We start from the raw sequence: 18,460 nt of genomic DNA on the forward strand, positions 1-18,460 counted from the left end.
AGGGAGGGAGGTGGCAGAGCAAGGACAAGAGGCGGCTGGGGGCCTCAAGACCCAGTGGAGCACAGGCAGAGGTCCCTGGTGGAGACTGGAAGCCCAAGCATCCAGCACGTCGCCCAGGACTAGGACAGTCCCGTGTGGAGCCTGCCCTCCCCAAGCAGCACAAGGTGGAACCTGCCGGGGTGGGGGAGGCAGGTGTGTGCTGGCACCCGGAGGGAGGCTCAGGGGATGCGCTGCCAGCTCAGGCGCCCTCCAGCCCGTCAGGACGGAGAACCTGGCCGTGCTCGCTGGCGTGCGCCCCGCCTGTCTGCAGGCCTGGGGAGACTGAGACAGTCTGGGTCTGGGCTATCCTTCCACCCAGGGAAAATGGGCAGGGAGTTGGGGGGGGGGGTGCAGCACCAAGCCGTCCCCCCCCAACACACAATCAAGATGTAGGTTTCAGAGTCACCCGTGGGCTTGAATCTCAGTTCCCCCACTCTGGGTGACTTCAGAGTCCTGTCCCTTTCCTGAGCCTCAAGTCACCCGCAAAATGGGCCCGCTGACCATGCCCTGCCCCCCTGCAGGCTGGATGCGAGAGAACACAAGGACGCGTCATCGTAGCTGGCTCAGCACCTGCTGCTGATTTATACCCGACACGGCGTGGGGAACGTGGCTGGCTCCGTGTGGGCACTCCCACGGAGGGCGGGTGAGGGAGAGGTGAACCCCTGGGGTGGAGGACAGAGAAGGGGGCAGGCAGAGAGAGGCCCCACCTCCAGGCAGGTTCCCAGGGCGCCCTGGGGCCGGGCGGAGGGCAGGTCAGAGCTGAAGAGAAGGGAGGGGCCATCGTCCCACCCGCACAGCAGCAGGGACATCAGGCTGGGTCCTCTGGGGTTTCAGACCCAGCTGTCATGGAGCTGCTGCCAGAGGGCTACAGCCCCTCCCTTCTCATCACGGGGTTATCAAAATACCTACAAACTGCGGAAGTTCTGTAAAAACGCTTTTCTGCATGTATAAAAAAGAGGCTGGGCATGGCCCATGGCTCAGGAGTGGCCCAGGAGAGCCGGCTGTGCTGCCCCTCTGGCCCTCACCCCGGGGGTCGTGGGCAAGCTGGTCTGGGCACGCCTGGTGGCCGAGACAGAGCTGGCCCGGGGGAGCTTGTGTTCTTTGACTGCTGGGCAGACCTCCAAGGAGTTAGAAGTCGGAGGGGCACCAGCCGTCTTGCAGGGCCCCGGGTTCAGGGCCAGCCTCAGCGGGGCTCCTGGCTGGAGGCAGGGAGACACGCCCAGCCCGGGCAGCTGGCGCCGCCGTGAGTCCCTGCCGGGGCTCCGGTGTCCCGTCACGAGGCCGCCGCGTGGGCTGGGAGCACAGGGGTGAGTGCAGTTTCCACTTCTGAAAGGGAGGCGCCGCCCAGAGGCTCTGGAACGTTGTGTCCACCGGGGACGGCCCCAGCCGGGGACATCGGGCACAGCAGGGCACGTGGCCGGGAAGAGGGCTCCAGACAGACGGAGTGCTGCCCGGGCTGGGGCTCCTTGAAGTTTCCTCTGGGAGTGGGGTCAAAGCAAGGACAGCGCAGCTGGTGAGGACCCGGGCTGTGTGACTGGGTGGGGTGAGGCGAGGCCCAGGGAGAGCGCCCCAGGTGCATTCTGGGGAGCTCCCAGCAGCTTCCAGAGCCAGGTGGGTGGGCAGGGGCTGCTGCTGGTGGTCCGAGCTAGGGGTCCCCCCACCTGTGTCCCCGCGTCCCTCCCCATGCCACCGTCTCCGGGGCAGAGCTAGGGCCGCCACCCTTGGCTGACTGGGAGCCGGGTGGGGGCTGCAGACCCGGCGCCCCGAGCTAGGGCTGGAGGAGGGGCAGGCCGCGCCGCAGCCCCTCCTGCAGGAAGCGCAGGTAGGTGGCCGTGGACGGGTCTTCGAAGGTGGACGAGAAGCGGAAGACGTTGCTCTCCACGTCCTCGGGCTTCAGGGCGGTGATGTCCAGGAAGTAGTTGGCGTTGATGTGGTGGACCTAGGGGAGGGGCTGGGTGAGGAGGGCCCCGGCTTGGCCACTCTGGGGCGACAGTGGAAGGCGGTGCAGCGACGGGCTGTGGCCCACCCCGACCCCGCCGGCCACCCTCTGTTGCCTCTGCTCCCGCAGGGCCCGACAATGATGGAGCTCCTCCCCACCCCGGCCTCAGGGCAAAACCCCAGTGCCTCCCATGTCACCTTCACCACCTCTCTGACCCCCACCGCTCAAAATGGCCTCTGTCCTCCGTTCCTGCGCCCCTGAGCTCCATGACCCCTGCTGCCCACGTTCGCCAGGGCTGCTCCCCCAGCTGCCTCGCCGCAGCCAGCTCATTTCGCCACCAGCTGCCCCTCGTCACCGTCTGCTACTCTGGCCCCGTCCCGGAGCCTTTGTAAGCCTCCCTGTCCCTAGAGATCCTCTGCCTCCCAAGGCTGCTGTGAGGCCCCCAGGAGAGACGTGGGTGAGGCCGCCCAAGGGGTCCTCAGGCAGGGGCGGGCCTTGAACCCTGGCTCAGGCTGGGCCCGCCCCTGGGGCACCCTGCCTGGCTCTGCTCCCTTCCTTCCCAGGGCTGTGCTGACTGGCCCTGGGCCGTGCTGGCTGCTGCCCAGGGAGTGGTGAGAGTCGCCCTTCCCGCTGGAGCGTCCCCACGTATGGATGTGAGTGACCGGGCCCAGGCTGGTCAGGAGACTAGCTCAGGGCTTCGCAGTCAAGAGGAGGCAGCGCCAGACCCGAAGCTGGGCGAGGCGGGCGCGGCTGCGGCCCGCGGGCCGGTGCGGGGGTGCCTACCACGGTGCCGTTGGGCAGGCAAATCATCATCTCCACGGGGAAGCTGTACTTCTCCAGGTGCAGGCTGGCCAGCTCCCGGTGGGACGGGTTCCCCTGATTGTTCTGCGGGGACAGGGGCGCTCCTGAGCTCTCCGCCCCAGGCCGGACCCGGGCTCCTGCGGGGCTGTCCTGTGCACCTGCCCGCGCACCTGCCCGCTCACCTGCAGGTCCTCCAGCTCCTTCACCAGGGACCAGGTGCTGACGAAGCTCTCGTTGAGCAGGGTGAGGACGGGCGAACTTTCCAGGACAGTCTCCCGGAGAGTTCGCCCCGAACCTGTCCAGAGGGGTGGCAAGGGGGTTCCATCAGCAACAGTCTGGCTTTGGGCAAGTGTCCGGGGCCCCACAGTGGGCCCTGCCCCGGGAGACAGACAGAGCTGCCTCAGAGTAGGCGGGGAGCAGCTGGTGACCACAATTTGCCTCGGTGCCGTCCTGGATTGCAGGGCGGAGGCGTGGGGTGGGGGGTCTACATGACTCAGGGATCTGTAGACAGCTACAGCCCCTTACATCCATGGACCTCTCTGTGCCCCAGGGCCTTTGCACAGATGGTCCCTCCACCCAGAACACCCTCCTGTCACTTGACAAACTCCTACCCAGTCCTTTAGGGTCTCCGCTGAAAAGTCACTTTCTCTAAGAAGCCTTCCTCGATGCCCCAGCCACATCCGGCGCCACTCTGGCCTCGTGTGACACTCACCTCGCCTGCACTTCCTCGCTCAGCGTCAGCCTCTGCACCACACTGTGCGCTCCCTAAGTCAGGGGCCCCCCACCCCCCTTCCTCATCCTGGTCGGCAGCAGGAGCCCAGGACCTGGGACTGGCTGGCTGCGGGCACTCATCTCTGTGCCCACACCCGACACCCTGAGGTCTCCGGGGCCGCGTCTGCTCCGGCCTCTGCCCCTCCCCCTGACCACGCATGTGTGATGCCCTAGAGCGTGCCCTGTCCCTTCTCACGTGTGTGCAACTCTCTCAAGGGTCAGGCTGTGCTGCCACCATCCTCACAGCTCTGGGGGCCAACTCCAGTGTCCTCTGGGAAGACAGCGCAGGCTCAGGGTGGGGGTGGGGACAGTACTGGCTTTGGGGGGAGGGGAGCCAGCACAGGCTGGGGGTGGGGGTGGGGACAGTACTGGCTTTGGGGGGAGGGGAGCCAGCGCAGGCTGGGGACGGGGTGGGGGTCACTCTGTCAAGGTCGCCAGGCTACAAAGCGTGGGGTCTGAGCCTAGTCTGCCCCTTCTTCTGTGTCCGGAAGCTTCCTCTCCGCACGCCCCATGCCCTCGGGACTCTTCCAGGAGAGTGGCGCTGGCATGACGTGACAGGGCTGAGGGTCCCTGTCCCCCCTCACCTCAGCAGGACTGGTCGTCCAGCGCCCCCCACAGCAGGATCGAGTGCACCAGCCTCTTCTCGGCCTTGGCGCGGTCGAAGGCCTCAGTGAACGGCAGGTAGGTGACCTGGAGCCGAGCCAAGGTGGGCAGAGCTATTGTGTGTGGCTCAGCCCTGTGAATGCACAGTGCGTGCGTGTGTGCGCGTATGTATGCGTGTGTGTGTGTCTATGTGTCTATGTGGGAATGTGCGTGCATTTCTAGGGATATGTCTGTGTGGACGCATGTGTGTCCATGTAAGCACACATGCATCTGTGTGTGCGCATGTGTCTCTGTGTGTACACATATATAAGTGTGTGCTGTCTATGTATGCATGTGTGTCTCTGTGTCTCTGTGTACACATGTGTTTGCACGTCATTATAAATGTGGGTGTGTATAAGTACATGTGTGTGTATCCATGTGTCTCTGTGTGTCTGTGTACATGTGTCTGTGTGTGCATGTCGTTATAAATGTGTACGTCCATGTATGTGTGTCTGTGAGTACATGTGTGTCTGTGTATGCATGTGTCTCTGTGCACACGTCTGTGTGTGCACACCTGTATAAGCATATGTCTATGCACGTGTATCTATGTAAGTACACGTGTGTCCACGTGTTTGGATACACATCACTGTGTACATGTGTGTGTCTATGCATGTATATCCATGTAAATACATGTGTGCATGTGTACATGTCCGTGTGTGCACATGTCTCTCTGTGCATGCACATCTGTATAAGTGTGTTTATGCATGTGCCTATGTAAGTACACACATGTTCATGTGTGTATGCATGTGTCTGTGTGTACACACGTCTGTGCATGCACATCTGTGTAAGTGTGTGTCTATGTGTGTGCCTATGTAAGTACACAGGTGTCTGCGTGTATGCGTGTGTCTCCGTGTGTCTGAGTGTGGGTGTGTGCATGCCGAGGGTGCTATTGAGCAGTGTGTCCCTCCAAGTTCTAAACAGCACAGGGAAGGCTCCCCAGGCAAGGCCGGGCCGGCAGGTCTTCAGCCCCCGTGCCCACTGGCTGCTCCACAGCTCCCCGCCTCAGCCCCATGTGGCTGTTCCGGCCAGCACGCCGGCCCCCTCACCTTCTTGAAGGGGTACATGGCCACCTCCAGGCGCCGGGCGGCCTCCTCCCAGCTCAGCTCCTGCTGCCACGTGATGTCCTCAAACACAAACTGCAGGGGCTCCCCCGAGGGCAGGCGGCTGGCGACTAGGTTGCCATCCTCGTCCAGGATCACAGAGGGCACCGAGGGGCCCGTGGCCTCCAGCTCCATCTGGGCGGGGGTCGGGGGGCGTCTCAGAGGCCCTGAGAGGCCCTGCGGCGGGGCCTCCGGGGCGGGGCCGCCTGTGTGCTCACCTGCGGTATGTAGCCGATGTCCACCTCCATGCTGCTGCTCTCGCTGGCCCCGTACAGCCACTCCATGTCCACGTTCAGAGACCTGGGGTGGCCGGGGCAGAGGACACCCTGTGTCAGGCTGTATCTCGGGAGCACAGACTGTCCCTGACGCTGAGGCTGCGCCAGGTAGACCCGGGATCTCACTGCTGCCAGACTCTGACCTCAGAGCCTGGGCCCTTTCCTCTCCCCAAGGCGCTCGAGCCACATCAGCCTCCCCCGGCCATGCCCTTGACAGTTCACAAGCAGCTCTCCCAGCCAGGTCTCATGCACAGCCCACGAGCCTTCGAGGCTGTGAGACGGTCAGGGCCATGGTGGGGCAGGAGTGGGTGCTATCCTCGCGCCACTGCCTCGCTCCACAGCCTCCCAAGGACAGCAGGAGTGGGATCTGCCCAGTGCAATCTGCAGATCCACCACTTGGGGGCGCTCCAGGACTGACAACCCACTGCCTGGGGCTGGGCGAGGCGGAGTCTGGAGCTGGACCCTGGAAGAGGTGGGTGGTCCGTGCAGCCAGGGTCTGATCACTGGCTGATCCTTTTGTCCTACCCAGTTCAGGAACCCCCTGCTCAGTGCCCCTGGGTTGCAGCCCGCCTCCCCCAGCAGGGTCACACCTGTGATTGGGCACAAAGAGGCGGAAGTCACGGACATGGGTGGCGTCCTTGGAGAGGATGATGTGGCCAGTAAACTGGCCCGGGGAGAACCAGAAGGGGAAGTCGGGCGGCTCGCTGAGCTGGAACTCGGCGTGGATCCTGTGGGGAAGGGGTCTGCTGAGCCAGGGTGCCCCCAGCCTCCCCTAGCGCCTGTGTGTGTGGGGAGGGCTGGGCTAGGGGGCAGGCAGCGGCGCGAGGCCTGCCATACGTTGCCATCCTTGGGGGCCCAGGTCTCGGCACCTCCGCCTGGAGCCTTGACCCTCCCCTGCTCTCCCACGGCCGCTGCAGGGCGTTCTGGGTGGACGACACCTCCGTGTGGATGACACCATGGCGGCCACCAGCCCCCCACATTTCCCTCTGAATGCTTGTGTGGCGCTATGAGGGTGTCACCAGCACCCTGACCCACAGCTGGGGAACTGCGGCTGAGGCACCAGGACAGCTGAGTCGGGGTGCTGGGGGGGCCCTTCCCTCCATCCTCCCCTCCCCTCCCCCCCCCCACCAGGTGCCCCAGGCCCGGCTGGCGGCCGGCTCACCGGAACACGACCGTGTAGTAGGAGTCGCTGATGGCAGTCAGACAGGCCACGGCCCCCTGCGGGGCGAAGCGGGTCTTCACGAAGGGGCGCGGGTGGAACATGCTCAGGAGGCGGTGGATGATGACCTGGGGAGGGGTGCAGACCCCAGACTGGCGTGTGGGCTCCCTCCGGGCCTGGGGGCCCCGGGTGAGGCTCAGCCCTGGACTGAAGGCCCAGGGGCCCTGGGATGGTGAGGGCGGAGGCCCAGCGGGAGGCGGGGGAGCTGCAGGAGCAGGGGTCAGGACCGCACTGGGCCCAGGCCAGGGGCCCTGGTCTCCCCGCGGCTGCCCTCACCTCCTTGCCTTTGGGCGGTGGGGGGTAGAAGCGGTTGTTGGACAGGTAGCCGGTGAAGACGCTCAGCTCGCTCGGGATGATCCACCAGGGCTCACCCAGCTCCTGGCCCCGCGGCGGCAGGAAGGGCTGGAAGTGGCGGGCCGCAAACACAGCGCTCGGCGAGGCTGCAGTCGTCCAGTTGCGGAGGCCCGACAGGGCGAGGCGGGAGACCTGGGCCAGGAAGGGCCGGAGCTCTGGGCACTGGGCACCAGCACGCAGGCGCCCCGTCCCAGGTGTGGGCAGAGGAGGCAACCGAGGGCATGGGGGAGACTTTCGCCGCGTGCCTGGCCCTGTCCTGCCAGAGAAGCCCCTGTGGCCATCCCTGGGGCCCAGCAGGTACAGCCCCGGCCGCAGCAGCTGCTCCAGGGCAGGGCAGCCGAGGGAGCTGGAGGGGCCCAGGACTGGAAGGGGGCAGGGGGGTCATCTCTGTGTCTCCCTGCAGCCTTGCTTTCGGCTCCCTAATCCCCGTTTGGCTTGAAGAGAGAGGCAGGTGATCATCTTTGGATGGAAGTCCCTAGGGCGAAGAGCAGGACGAGGCCACAGGGCAGGGGAAGGCAGCCACTGCCTCAGTGAGGCCTGGGCCACCCGACCCGGCCCCTGGAGGCACCCTGGGCAGAGGCCCTTCCTGCTGATGAGCTGGGGCTCAGAGGCAGGGCCCGGGAGCCTCAGGGGCCCCTGGTGACAGCTGCGCCTCCCATGGCTCCCCCCTACCTAGGGACAGGGGGCAGGGGCGGGGGTGGGGGTGGGGGCAGGGGCAGGGATGAGGGCAGGGGCGGGGGGTGGGGGCAGGGAGCAGGGATGGGGGCAGGGGGCAGGGGGCAGGGGGCAGGGACAGGGGAGGGACAGGGAGCAGGGATGGGGGAAGGGGTGGGGGTAGGGATGGGAGCAGGGGGCAGGGAGCAGGGGATGGGGTAGGGGCAGGGAGCAGGGATGGGGGAAGGGATGGGAGCAGGGGGCAGGGGATGGGGGAGGGGCAGGGAGCAGGGGCAGGGGCAGGGACAGGGGCAGCAGCAGGGGGCAGGGGCCGAGTTTGGGTAGCTCCAGCCCATGGCAGGTGTAGGGCCTTGATGGGGACAGCATTTGTCTGCCTCCTCCTTGGCCACACTCTGCCAGGGGTTGAACCGCAGGTTTGCTCCATCAGCACCCAACAGAGCACCTGTCAGTGCCAGGCACTGTGCTAGGGGCCTGCGGGCCGAGACAGGACAGATGGACAGAAAGAAACTCCGACAAGAAGTGTCCACTGCTGTTTCCTCCAACCACACTTTCCTACCCTGTGGTCAGTCTCCATCAGATGTCACTCCCTCCAGGAAGCCATCCCAGATTCCCCCTCCTGCAGCAGGGACTCACTTCTATCTCCCGCTCCCCCACCAGACTATGGGTCCAGACGGCAGGGACAGCATCACAGCCACCAGAGCCCCAGGGCCTGGCACAGTGGGCACCTGGCACAGGGCCAGGTGTGGGTGCGTGCAGGGGGTCCCACTGTGTCCCCACCCCACTCACCCCCAGGAACCCATCCTTGCTCTTGGTCATGGTCTCTGGGAGCAGAGGCTGGAATCGGGCTTCTATGGTGAACGTCTCCTCGCTGGGGTCAGTGGGCAGCTCCTCGTCCTCATAGCTGGTGGCTGTGGTGGACCCTGTGGGACGCAGGTGGCTGTCATGACCCACCAAGGCAACGTCAGTGGGACCTGTTCCAGCTCCCAACAGTCCTGGGAGGCGCTGAATGAGACAGCGGGGGCTCGGGGGGAGAAGCTGCTTCCCCAGGGGTCACAGAGCCAGGCTGGGGGGCAGGACTCACACCCAGGCCCGTTGCACTCAAAGCCCACCCCCAGCCACGGCTCTGGGGCTCTCCTGGGACCGACAGGGCCTCAATCAAGGCAATCAGAGCGAATGAAAGCCAGAAGGGAGGGCAAGCCACACAGGCCCTGCTCCGTGTCCCCGGGGGAGCCCTGCCTTTCTGGGTGGCCGGGTCCCCCTCTGTGGAAGGAGGGGCTGGACTGGCAGCCACTGCACCGCAGCCCTCGAGTCTCCTGCTTGCAGACCTGCCAGGTGCACTGACCGGCAAGTGTGCAGGAGTCACCAGGAAGCCTTAGGGAGGAAGGAAGCCGGCTGCTAGAGGGGCGAGCGACAGGTGGAGCAAAGCAGGTGCGGAACGAAGCGGGGCGGGGTCTGCGGCATCTGCTCTCCCAGGGCAGGCCTGTGATAGGGCGAGGAGGCCTGGCGCTGGCAAGCGGAATGCAAGCCCGGGGGCGGTCCCCAGCCAGGGGCCCTTGGAACCACCAGGATGCCTCTTTCAACTACAGATGTGGGCGGGCATTGGTGCAGTGTAGTTAAGAGGCCACTGGGAAGCCCGCATATCACATCCCACATCACAGAGCCTGGGTTCCAGTCCCGATCCTGACCCCCATTCCAGCTTCCTGCTAATGTGCACCCTGGGAGGCAGCAGGCGGTGCCTCAAGGAGTTGGGTCCCTGCCACCCACATGCAAGACCTGGACTGAGTGCCCAGCTTCTGGCCTGGCTCAGCCTTGTCACTGAAGTCATTTGGGGAGTGTAGAGGGGAGCACGCTCTCTCTCTCTCTCTAACTCTGCCTTATGAGTAAATAAAAATAAATCTTTGAAAAAACATGCAAGTTAAAAAAAGAAAAACAACTACAGATGCTCAGAACCCACCCCATAGGCTACTGAGTCAGAGAGGACGGGGCCACGATCAGGCCTCTGCCTTTGACTGCGAACCCCCCGGGGGCTCCTGCTGCAAGCCCCGGTTCCCAAGGAGCCCTCTGATTTCTGCCTGGCCGGTCCAGGCAGGCACTTTCCAGAGCAGAGCCGCCCGGAGCCTCCAAGCCCGGGAGTGACCGGGCGTGATGGAACACACGGGGCTGTTAGTGAGCCTTGCTGGCCTGACTGCTAGCTCAGATCAATAGTCACACCTCTCGGCGTTGTAAAGCCCTTTGGTTTTTAAACAGGAAGTTGCACTTCCTGACTTACCTGTAACGTTGCTCGTTATGGACAATTTGTAAAACTGTAAAAGGCAGGAAAGGAACCGCGCCCACAATCCCACTGCCTGGCCTCTGTTTCCCGCTAGGATTGATTTGTTTTGCCTCTGCTTTCCTAAAACTTGGCCCACAGCCCGGAGCTATCCTCTCCCCCTGGTGGAGAAAGACATTTAAATTAGTGGGGCCAGCGCTGTGGCGCAGTGGGTAAAGCCACTGCCTGCGATGCTGGTATCCCAAGTGAGCACCTGCCCGAGTCCCGGCTGCTCTGCTTCCAATCCAGCTCCTGGCTAACGTGCCTAGGAAAACAGCAGAAGATGGCCCACGTCCTTGGGCCCTCGCCATCCTCGTGGGAGACCCGGATGGAGTTCTTGGCTCTGGCTTTCTCTGGCCCAGCCCCAGCCGTTGTAGCCTTTGGGAAGTGAACCAGCGGATGGAAGATCTCTCTCTGTCACTCTGCCCTTCCAATACATTAAATAAATCTTTAAATGAAAGGGCCCGCAGGCCCAGCGGCTTGGCTAAAAGGAACTCCCGCTCTCTGGCCGTAAACAAAGGGCGCACAGGTGGCTGTGCAGACGCTCGGAGAAATGTATGCAGAATGCGAGCGAAAAGCAAGGCCACGAGGGCTGACCTGTCTGCCAGCCCATCTGCTTTCGGGACAGAGCTGCTGCCTCCTGCCTCACGGAGACACTGATACACAGCCTTGTGGCCAATTAGCATTTGCTCTCTGACCTGCCCCCGCTGCCAGAGGCCACGCGTCGCAGGCCAGCAAGTGGCCAGCCTACCCAACCTGTGTCCGGACCGACCAACCCAGGGCAGCGCTTTGGTGCTCAGGCCCCCGGCGCAGCTGCCTGCCCCGTGCCTTTCGCCACCTACTGACCGGTCCATACCAGCAACCTGGGTAGCAAAGCCACAAGACTGAGAAGTGTCACAGGAATGCGAGAGGACGTGGGTGCAGACGGTGCGGTGGTGGGGGGTGCGGGTGGCAGAGGGGCAAGTTATAATTCATTACAGTGCTCCAGCCCCTCATCGAGTCCCCCTCCCCAAATCACGAGGTACAAATGGATGGCAGGAATGGGATGGGTGACATGGTGACAGCAGCTGGCGACAGGTACCAGCTCTTGTGTCCTGAGTACGCGTACTGGCCCCTGGCCTGCGTGCTCTCCAGTTCTCAGATCTGGGAGCCAGCGCAGGACCCTGGAACCAGACTACGGCCCTATCCCCGGCTCTCCACCCTCCTGGCTTGTGGCTTAGCGTCCCAGATGATGGACTCAGGATTGTGGACACAGGACACAGGACTTGCACACAGGGCTGTGCCAAGGTTTCTGGAGAGACGTCCCCTGAAGGCGTTGTGAGGCACCTGGAGCTGGGTAAGGCATGTTAACTACATCACTACTCACGGCCGCAGGGAAGGAGGCAGCTCCCCCAAGCCACCAGCCAGAGGGGTCGGGGCCGCTTGGACCCCTGAGGGATCGTCCCTCCTCTCCAGGCTGCAGCTCAGTGCGGGCAGAGAAGCCGGGACACGTCCTGCACAGGCCCAGCCTCTCCTTACCCGTGAGCTTCTCAGCAATGGGCCTGAACTCCTCGGGGCTGATGGACAGATCCTGGTCCGTGTCCAAGGAGGAGAAGAGAAAGAAGCCTTCGGTGCCCAGGGCCTTCCGCGCGGATTCCTGCTCGGGAGGAAGGGCTGGGCTGAGCACCACTTGGATGCTCCCTGTGTCCCCTGATGAAGCCACTCAGCCACCATGGTCCCATATCCCCCAGGACCTCCCAGTGTCTCCCTGCAAACCTCTGCACCGCCCTGGGGCCCCCAGCCCCTTCCGGTCCCTCTGGTCCCGGCTTCCTCATCTGATGCCCCTCGCAGTCTGTCCCACCCTGCCCTCAGGGCCTGCCCACTTCACCCGGCTCTTGCACCACCGCTGTCTCCTGTCTTGCGACCCCAGCCTCCCACCGCGCCTTTGTCTGCGGTCACTGTCCAAGGCAGCCCCGACCTCACCCGGGCAGATGCTCGGCTCGGCCGGCCCAGCCACCCCCGCCCCGACACACACCCTCTGCGCCCACCCGACCCCTGCCCACCAAGACCCCACGCGGCCCGGCCCGGCCCAGCCCACCTGCCGCGCGGCTGCTTGGGTCTCTGCGTGGCGGGCGCAGGCCCGGGCGGCGGCGGCGGCGGCAGCGGCGGCGAGCAGGGCCCCGAGCAGCGCCAGGGCGCGGGCGCGGCGGCTCGGAGGCGCGGGCGGCGGCGCGTCCGGCTCCAGGCTGGGCGGCGGGCGCTCGGCCGGCCGGGCCCGGCCCATGGCGGCGGCGCGGCTGCGGTTCCCGGGCGGCCCCGGCGCGACTCGCGGGCCGTTGCGGGCGGGGCCCGGGCCGGGGCCGGGGCAGGGGGCGGGGCCGCGGCAGGGGCCGGGCCGGGGTCCGTCTGCAGCTGCGGGCTCCGCGCTCGCCCAGAGCCTGGCGCTTCCGGCCCGCGCACGGCGGCCGCCCGCGGTGGCCAAGGCGTCGGTGCAGTCTGGAAGGGAATGCGGGCCTCCTGGCCACGCGGGCCTCCTTCCCCGGCTGCAGTGGATCAGGCCTGCACCAGGCCTCCGCTCCCGTCCCGCCCGGCCGAGTCCAGAGAGCCACTCCAGACAGGGGCAGGGACGCAGAAGGGGGCCGGGCCGCGGGGTGGGGGTGGGAATCCGTGCGTCCGCGGGTCCCGGGGTTGGGGGAAAGGGCTTCAGGGTCCCCGCAGTGGGCAGGTGCGGGGGAGGCCGGAGGCGGGCACAACCGGTCCCCCTGCCAGGGATCCCACCCGCCCCACCTCCCTTCTACCCCTCCTGTTTTCCCAGACGTCTTCAGGCATCGTCAACAGCAACAGAAGGAAAAGGCGCAGCGGGGTCTCTGTGGTCCCAGCCCGTCCCGGCCCTGGCGCAGGGGTGGTGGCCTGTTTCAGGGGGTTGTGGTAGGCAGGGGCTGCGGGTACCCAGCAGGCCACATCCCCCTCCCTAGGCCCAGGGATGCTGTCCCTGCTGGAGCTGGGGCACCCTGGGGAGGGCCTGCTTGGGGGGAGCCTCAGGGAGGGGGGCTGGTGGAGTCTGGGGATAGGTTTCCGTGTGGGCAGGGTCCCCAGCAGCCCCTCGGGGCCCCTGGAGGGCTCCATCTGTACTTCCGGGCAGAGGCCCAGCTGCTTTGCCCCCCACAGGAGGACTCTGGGCCCCGGGCAGCCAGCAGCACCCGTGCTGCGAGGACATGTGGACCCCAGTGCCTGTGCACCTGCCACTCAGGATTGTCCACCCGTGTTCAGGTGAAGCCGTCTGAGCTCTGGCACCCAGATCTCAGTCCACATCTCTTGCCATCCGGCCTCCCGGGGCCTCAGGGGATGGCCCAGCCGGTGGCAGAGGCGGGGTCTGCTCCACCACTGGCTGGCCTTGGCGTCCGGTCATGCCAACAGCACGTGCTCGCAGGGCTGTGTGGCCCCTCCACAGTGTCAGTGGGATGAGTGGCTTGCTCAGCCCAGCCCCTGCCCTGTGCTCTGGCCCCGTGTCTCAGGGGCACCCACAGAAGAGCTGACATCTGGCGCTGGCTTCCCACCTCCCAGCAGTGCCACTTCCAACTCATTATTGCTAATGTTTGGGGACACCCTGCATACGACAGATGCTGTTAGAAAACCAAACTCCGTTCTATCAGGAAGCAGAACTAACAGAGCAGAAAGCAGGTTGGGAGACAAGATGGATGAACCCGGGCCCCTGGGAAATAAGGGAGGGGTGGTCCCCTGGCCTGGCCAGGTGACTCATTTATTACTCCAGCTTTTTGTCTTTAGCGTCCCCTGTGAGTGCCGGTTCAAGTCCTGGCTGCTTCACTTCTGACCAGCTCCCTGCTAATGCACCTGGGAAAGCAGCAGATGATGGCCAAAGGACTTAGGCCCCTGCCACCCATGTGGGAGACCTGGATAGAGTTTATGGCTCCTGGCTTCAGCCTGGCCCAGCGCTGGCCATTGTGGCCATTTGGGGAGTGAAGCAGTGAATGGAAGATCTCTGTCATTCTGCCTTAAAAAAAAAAAAAAAAAGACAAACACCCCGCTGGTCCCTGTTGCGGGGCTCAGGAGGGCAGGAGGGCATGGGTGCGGTGCAGCTGTGAGCTCAGGTCAGTGCGTTTCCGGGAAGAGGCTGGCCCTTGGGGCTGGCTCTGGGGGATGTCAGCTCTGCAGGGCCTGGTGGCACCTTTCCCAAGAGGGCTTGGCTCCCAACCCAGACCCTAGGCAGGACAGGGCCTCGGGGGACCACGCCCATGAGGCTGCTGTGGCAAGAGGTAGCCTTGGGTGGTGTCCCCGCAGCTCCTTTCTGGCCCCAGGGCGGGCGAGCGTGGCAGCTGAAAACTAGCAGCAAATGGAAACCATGAGGTCAGTGACGCAGGGCCGAGTCCTCGAGGATCTCATGGCTTAGCAGGGACATCAGATGTTCACGAAGGGCCAGCTGGTCTGTTCTGGGATCGGGGATTGGTCGGAGGACGCAGCGGGGTCTCCCCTCCCCTCCCCGGGGAAGTCAGTGGCCGCTGGTCTCCTCCCCAGCCTCAGAAGACACGACACAGGGCAGAGGTCCAGCCGCTGTTGAGCCACAGCCTGCAGGGAGGAGCCCACTGTGTGTGGGCACAGCAGAGATGAGGCCCAGTGGCAGGAAGCTTGGTGGCGCCCGTGGCGTTGCCAGGACACAGTCCAGTGGCCGCAAGCAGGGGAGCCCAGGGTGCGTGAAGGGAGAGGAGGAGGCGGGGAGCCAGCTCGTGGAGAGCCTGGGCGTCGCCCTGCAGACGCGGTGGCTGGGAGGGGAGTGCGGTCTGGGTGACATCCAGGCGCTCCACACGCTGTCCTCTCCTCTCCCTGGGCCCTGCTTCCGCCTGGAGGCGCTGAACTCTAGCTTCCGCCTGGCTTCACAGCTGCGAGGGTGCAGGCGTAAACACTCTGGGCTGCTCCACCCTCCCGCGGGAAGAGGGGGCGGCTCTGCCGGCTGCGGCCACTTGAGCCTGCCTTGAGCCCTGGGCTGTCTGTGTCTCTCTCATACTGGAGCCCTGGGCTGTCTGTGTCTCTCTCATACTGGAGCCCTGGGCTGTCTGTGTCTCTGTGTCTCTCATACACACAGGTGCCTGCCCCCCAGTAGCATCCTGTCTCCCTGGCACGAGGCGAAGGCCCTTCCTCCTGCAGGGGGCGCTGCTGCTCTCCGAGCACATTGGGGTGTTCCATTCCTGCTCTGCCAGGGATAGTGAACCAGGGAACAGGGCCCTGTGGTCTCATCTTCTTGTGTTTTTCCTCTGTTACTGGGACAGTGGAGACGTTGGTGACAGCGGCTGGGCCAGCAACATGTTTCATTCTAGGTAAGATGTGAGAACATCGTAGGGGTGTGACCAGGGTGGCTTGCTTTAAAAAGACCTTCGAAACAGTCAAAAAGCAGAGCAACCCAAATTCCCACCGATGAACGGGTAAATAGAACGGGTAGGTCTGCACAGCGGCTGGCATTCGTATGTGGCGACACACAGGAAGCGAGGACGGGTGTGTGCTGCAGCCCAGGCAAACCCAGGAGCCGGGCCCTCAGACCACAGAGCGCAAGACTCCACCTCCGTGAACTGTCCTGAGCAGGCAGAGCCTTCGAGACCGGAAGTGGATGAGTGGTTGCCTGGGGCTGGAGGGGGGTGTGGAGGGGGTTGTGGAGGGGGGTGTGGAGGGGTGTGTGTGTGTGGGGTGTGGGGAGTGTGGAGGGAGGGTATGGGGGTTGTGTGGAGGGAGCATGCAGGGGTGTGGGGGGTATGGAGAGAGGTTATGGAGGGGAGTTTGGAGGGGGATGTGGAGGGGGGTGTGTGTGGGATGTGGAGGGGTGTGGGGGGTTTGGAGGGGGGTGTGGAGGGGTATGTGTGTGTGTGTGGGGTGTGGGGAGTGTGGAGGGAGAGTATGGGGGTTGTATGGAGGGGGCATGCAGGGGTGTGCGGGGTATGGAGAGAGGTTATAGAAGGGAGTTTGGAGGGGGATGTGGAGGGGTGTGTGTGTGGGGTGTGGAGGGGTGTGTGGAGGGGTGTGTAGGGGTGTAGGGGGTGTGGAGGGGTGTGGGAGGTTTGGAGGGGGGTGTGGAGGGGTGTGGGGGTGTGGGGAGTATGGAGAGAAATTATGGAGGGGAGTTTGGAGGGGGATGTGAAGCGGGAGTGTGGAGAGGGTGTGGAGGGGTGTGTGAAGGGGATGTGGAGGGGGGTGTGGAGGGGGTGTGGGAGGATTGGAGGGAGGGTATGGGGGTTGTGTGGAGGGGGCATGAGGGGGTGTGGGGGGTATGGAGAGGGTTATGGAAGGGAGTTTGGAGGGGGATGTGAAGGGGGAGTGTGGAGAGGGTGTGGAGGGGAGTGGAGGGGGTTGTGGAGAGGGGGTGGAGGGGATGTGGAGAGCAGATGTGGAGGGGTGTGGAGGGGTTGGTAGGGGCGTGTGGAGGGGGTGGAGGTGGGTGTGGGGAGGGGGCCGTGGCTGCAGATGGGGACAGGGCTTTCTGCAGCGATAACGTGGGCCCGAATTGGATTACGGTGCTGGCTGCAAACCTGAGCATCCTACAAATGCATGCAGTGTACACTTTTTAAAAAGATGTATTTATTTATTTATTTGAAAGTGAGAGCTGCAGAAAGAAAAAGAGAGATTCCATCTGCTGGTTCACTCCCCAGATGGCCTCAAAAGCCATCTGAAGCCAGGAGCTTCATCTGGGTCTCCTGTGTCGGGGGCAGGGGTCCAAGCACTTGGGCCATCTTCTGCTGCTTTTCCCAGGCCATAGCAGGGAGCTGGATCAGAAGTGAAGCAGCTGGGACTCAAATTGGCACCCATATGGAATGCCAGCATCGCAGGCAGCAGCTTTACCCGCTACACCACAGCGCCAGCCCTGAACTATATGCTTTATTTTTTATAAACGTATGGCTTTTCACAAAAGAAGTTTCTGCTTAAAAATATTTATTATATTTACTTGAAAGGCAGACTGACAGAGAGAGGCGGGAGAGATAGAGAGAGCAAGAGATCTTCCATTTGCTGGCCGCAGTAGCCACGCTGGGGCCAGGCTGCAGCCAGGAACTCCATCTGGGTCTCCCATGTGGGCGCAGGGGCCCAAGCACTTGAGGCGTCTTCTGCTGCTTTTCCCTGCTTTCAGGGAGCCAGACTGGAGAGCAGAGCAGCTGGGACTTGAACGGGGATGCCAGTGTCACAGATGGAGGCCTGACCTGCTGCGCTACCATGCTGGCCCCAAATTGCACACTTTTTTTTTTTTTTTTTTTGAAAGGCAGAGTTACACAGAGAGGGAGAGCCAGAGATAGAAGAAGATCTTCCATCAGCAGGTTCACTCTCCAGTTGGCTGCAATGGCTGGGACTAGGCCAGGCCAGAACCAATAGCCAGGAGCTTCTTCCAGGTCACCCATGTGGGTGCAAGGGCTCAAGCGCTTGGGCCATCTTCTGCTGCTTTCCCAGGTACACTAGCAGGGAGCTGGATCAGAAGTGGAGCAGTGGCTGGCGCCGTGGCTCGCTAGGCTAATCCTCTGCCTTGCAGCGCTGGCACACTGGGTTCTAGTCCTGGTCGGGGCGCCGGATTCTGTCCCGGTTGCCCCTCTTCCAGGCCAGCCCTCTGCTGTGGCCAGGGAGTGCAGTGGAGGATGGCCCAAGTACTTGGGCCCTGCACCCCATGGGAGACCAGGAGAAGCATCTGGCTCCTGCCTTAGGATCAGCGCGGCGCGCCGGCCGCGGCGGCCACTGGAGGGTGAACCAACGGCAAAGGAAGACCTTTCTCTCTGTCTCTCTCTCTCACTGTCCACTCTGCCTGTCAAAAAAAAAAAAAAAAAAAAAGTGGAGCAGCCAGGACTTGAATCAGCACCCATATGGGATGATGGCGTTGCAGGCAGTAGCCCAACCCACTGGCCCCCAAATTGTACACTTTAAATTGGTGAATCTGATGGCATAGAGAGGATGTCCTAGAAAAGCTGTTTAGTTTGTTTGTTTTGGGATTGAGAGGAGCAGGAGAGGAAGGAGGGAGACAGGAGGCCAGCGCTGACAGCAAGGACCCGGGCTGGGGTGGCGGGTGAGGACCCGGGCAGGGGCAGAAGAGGCAGGGCTGTGGTGAGGCTGCGAGGGGACCTGCTGGTGGGTGGGTGAGAGGCGGCCGGGCCGGCCACAGGAGGAACAACAGTGGCTGGGCTCGCCTGGGTCTGGCGGTGCTGCGACTGAGGTGTGAATCTGATTCTCCGAGCTCCCGGGCAGGGGGGCGTGGGCTCCGCATTTGCCAGCCTGTAAACAAGGCATCGAGAGCCACAGGATTCAGGGAGGCCGTTGGAGGAGGGAGGAGAGAGGTGGTCTGCCTGGGAGGGCACCGACGCCACCATGCCCAGGAGTGCTCAG

General features: G+C 63.7%; 1 protein-coding gene across 1 annotated transcript; it reads right to left on the reverse strand.

The window, feature by feature from the left end:
* Positions 1-593: 593 nt before the first annotated feature.
* SELENON (selenoprotein N) lies at positions 594-12,404 on the reverse strand. The gene is made up of 12 exons (XM_070079057.1): positions 12,201-12,404; positions 11,642-11,759; positions 8,602-8,735; positions 7,063-7,272; positions 6,730-6,854; positions 6,158-6,295; positions 5,511-5,592; positions 5,239-5,427; positions 4,135-4,240; positions 2,962-3,074; positions 2,762-2,863; positions 594-1,978 (listed from the first exon to the last, which is right to left on the reverse strand). The coding sequence occupies exons 1-12, from the start codon at positions 12,384-12,386 to the stop codon at positions 1,808-1,810; spliced, it is 1,674 nt and encodes a 557-aa protein (XP_069935158.1). The 5' UTR covers positions 12,387-12,404; the 3' UTR covers positions 594-1,807.
* Positions 12,405-18,460: the final 6,056 nt, after the last annotated feature.

Source organism: Oryctolagus cuniculus, chromosome 7, assembly GCF_964237555.1.
Source record: "Oryctolagus cuniculus chromosome 7, mOryCun1.1, whole genome shotgun sequence".
Taxonomy (NCBI): Eukaryota; Metazoa; Chordata; class Mammalia; order Lagomorpha; family Leporidae; genus Oryctolagus; species Oryctolagus cuniculus.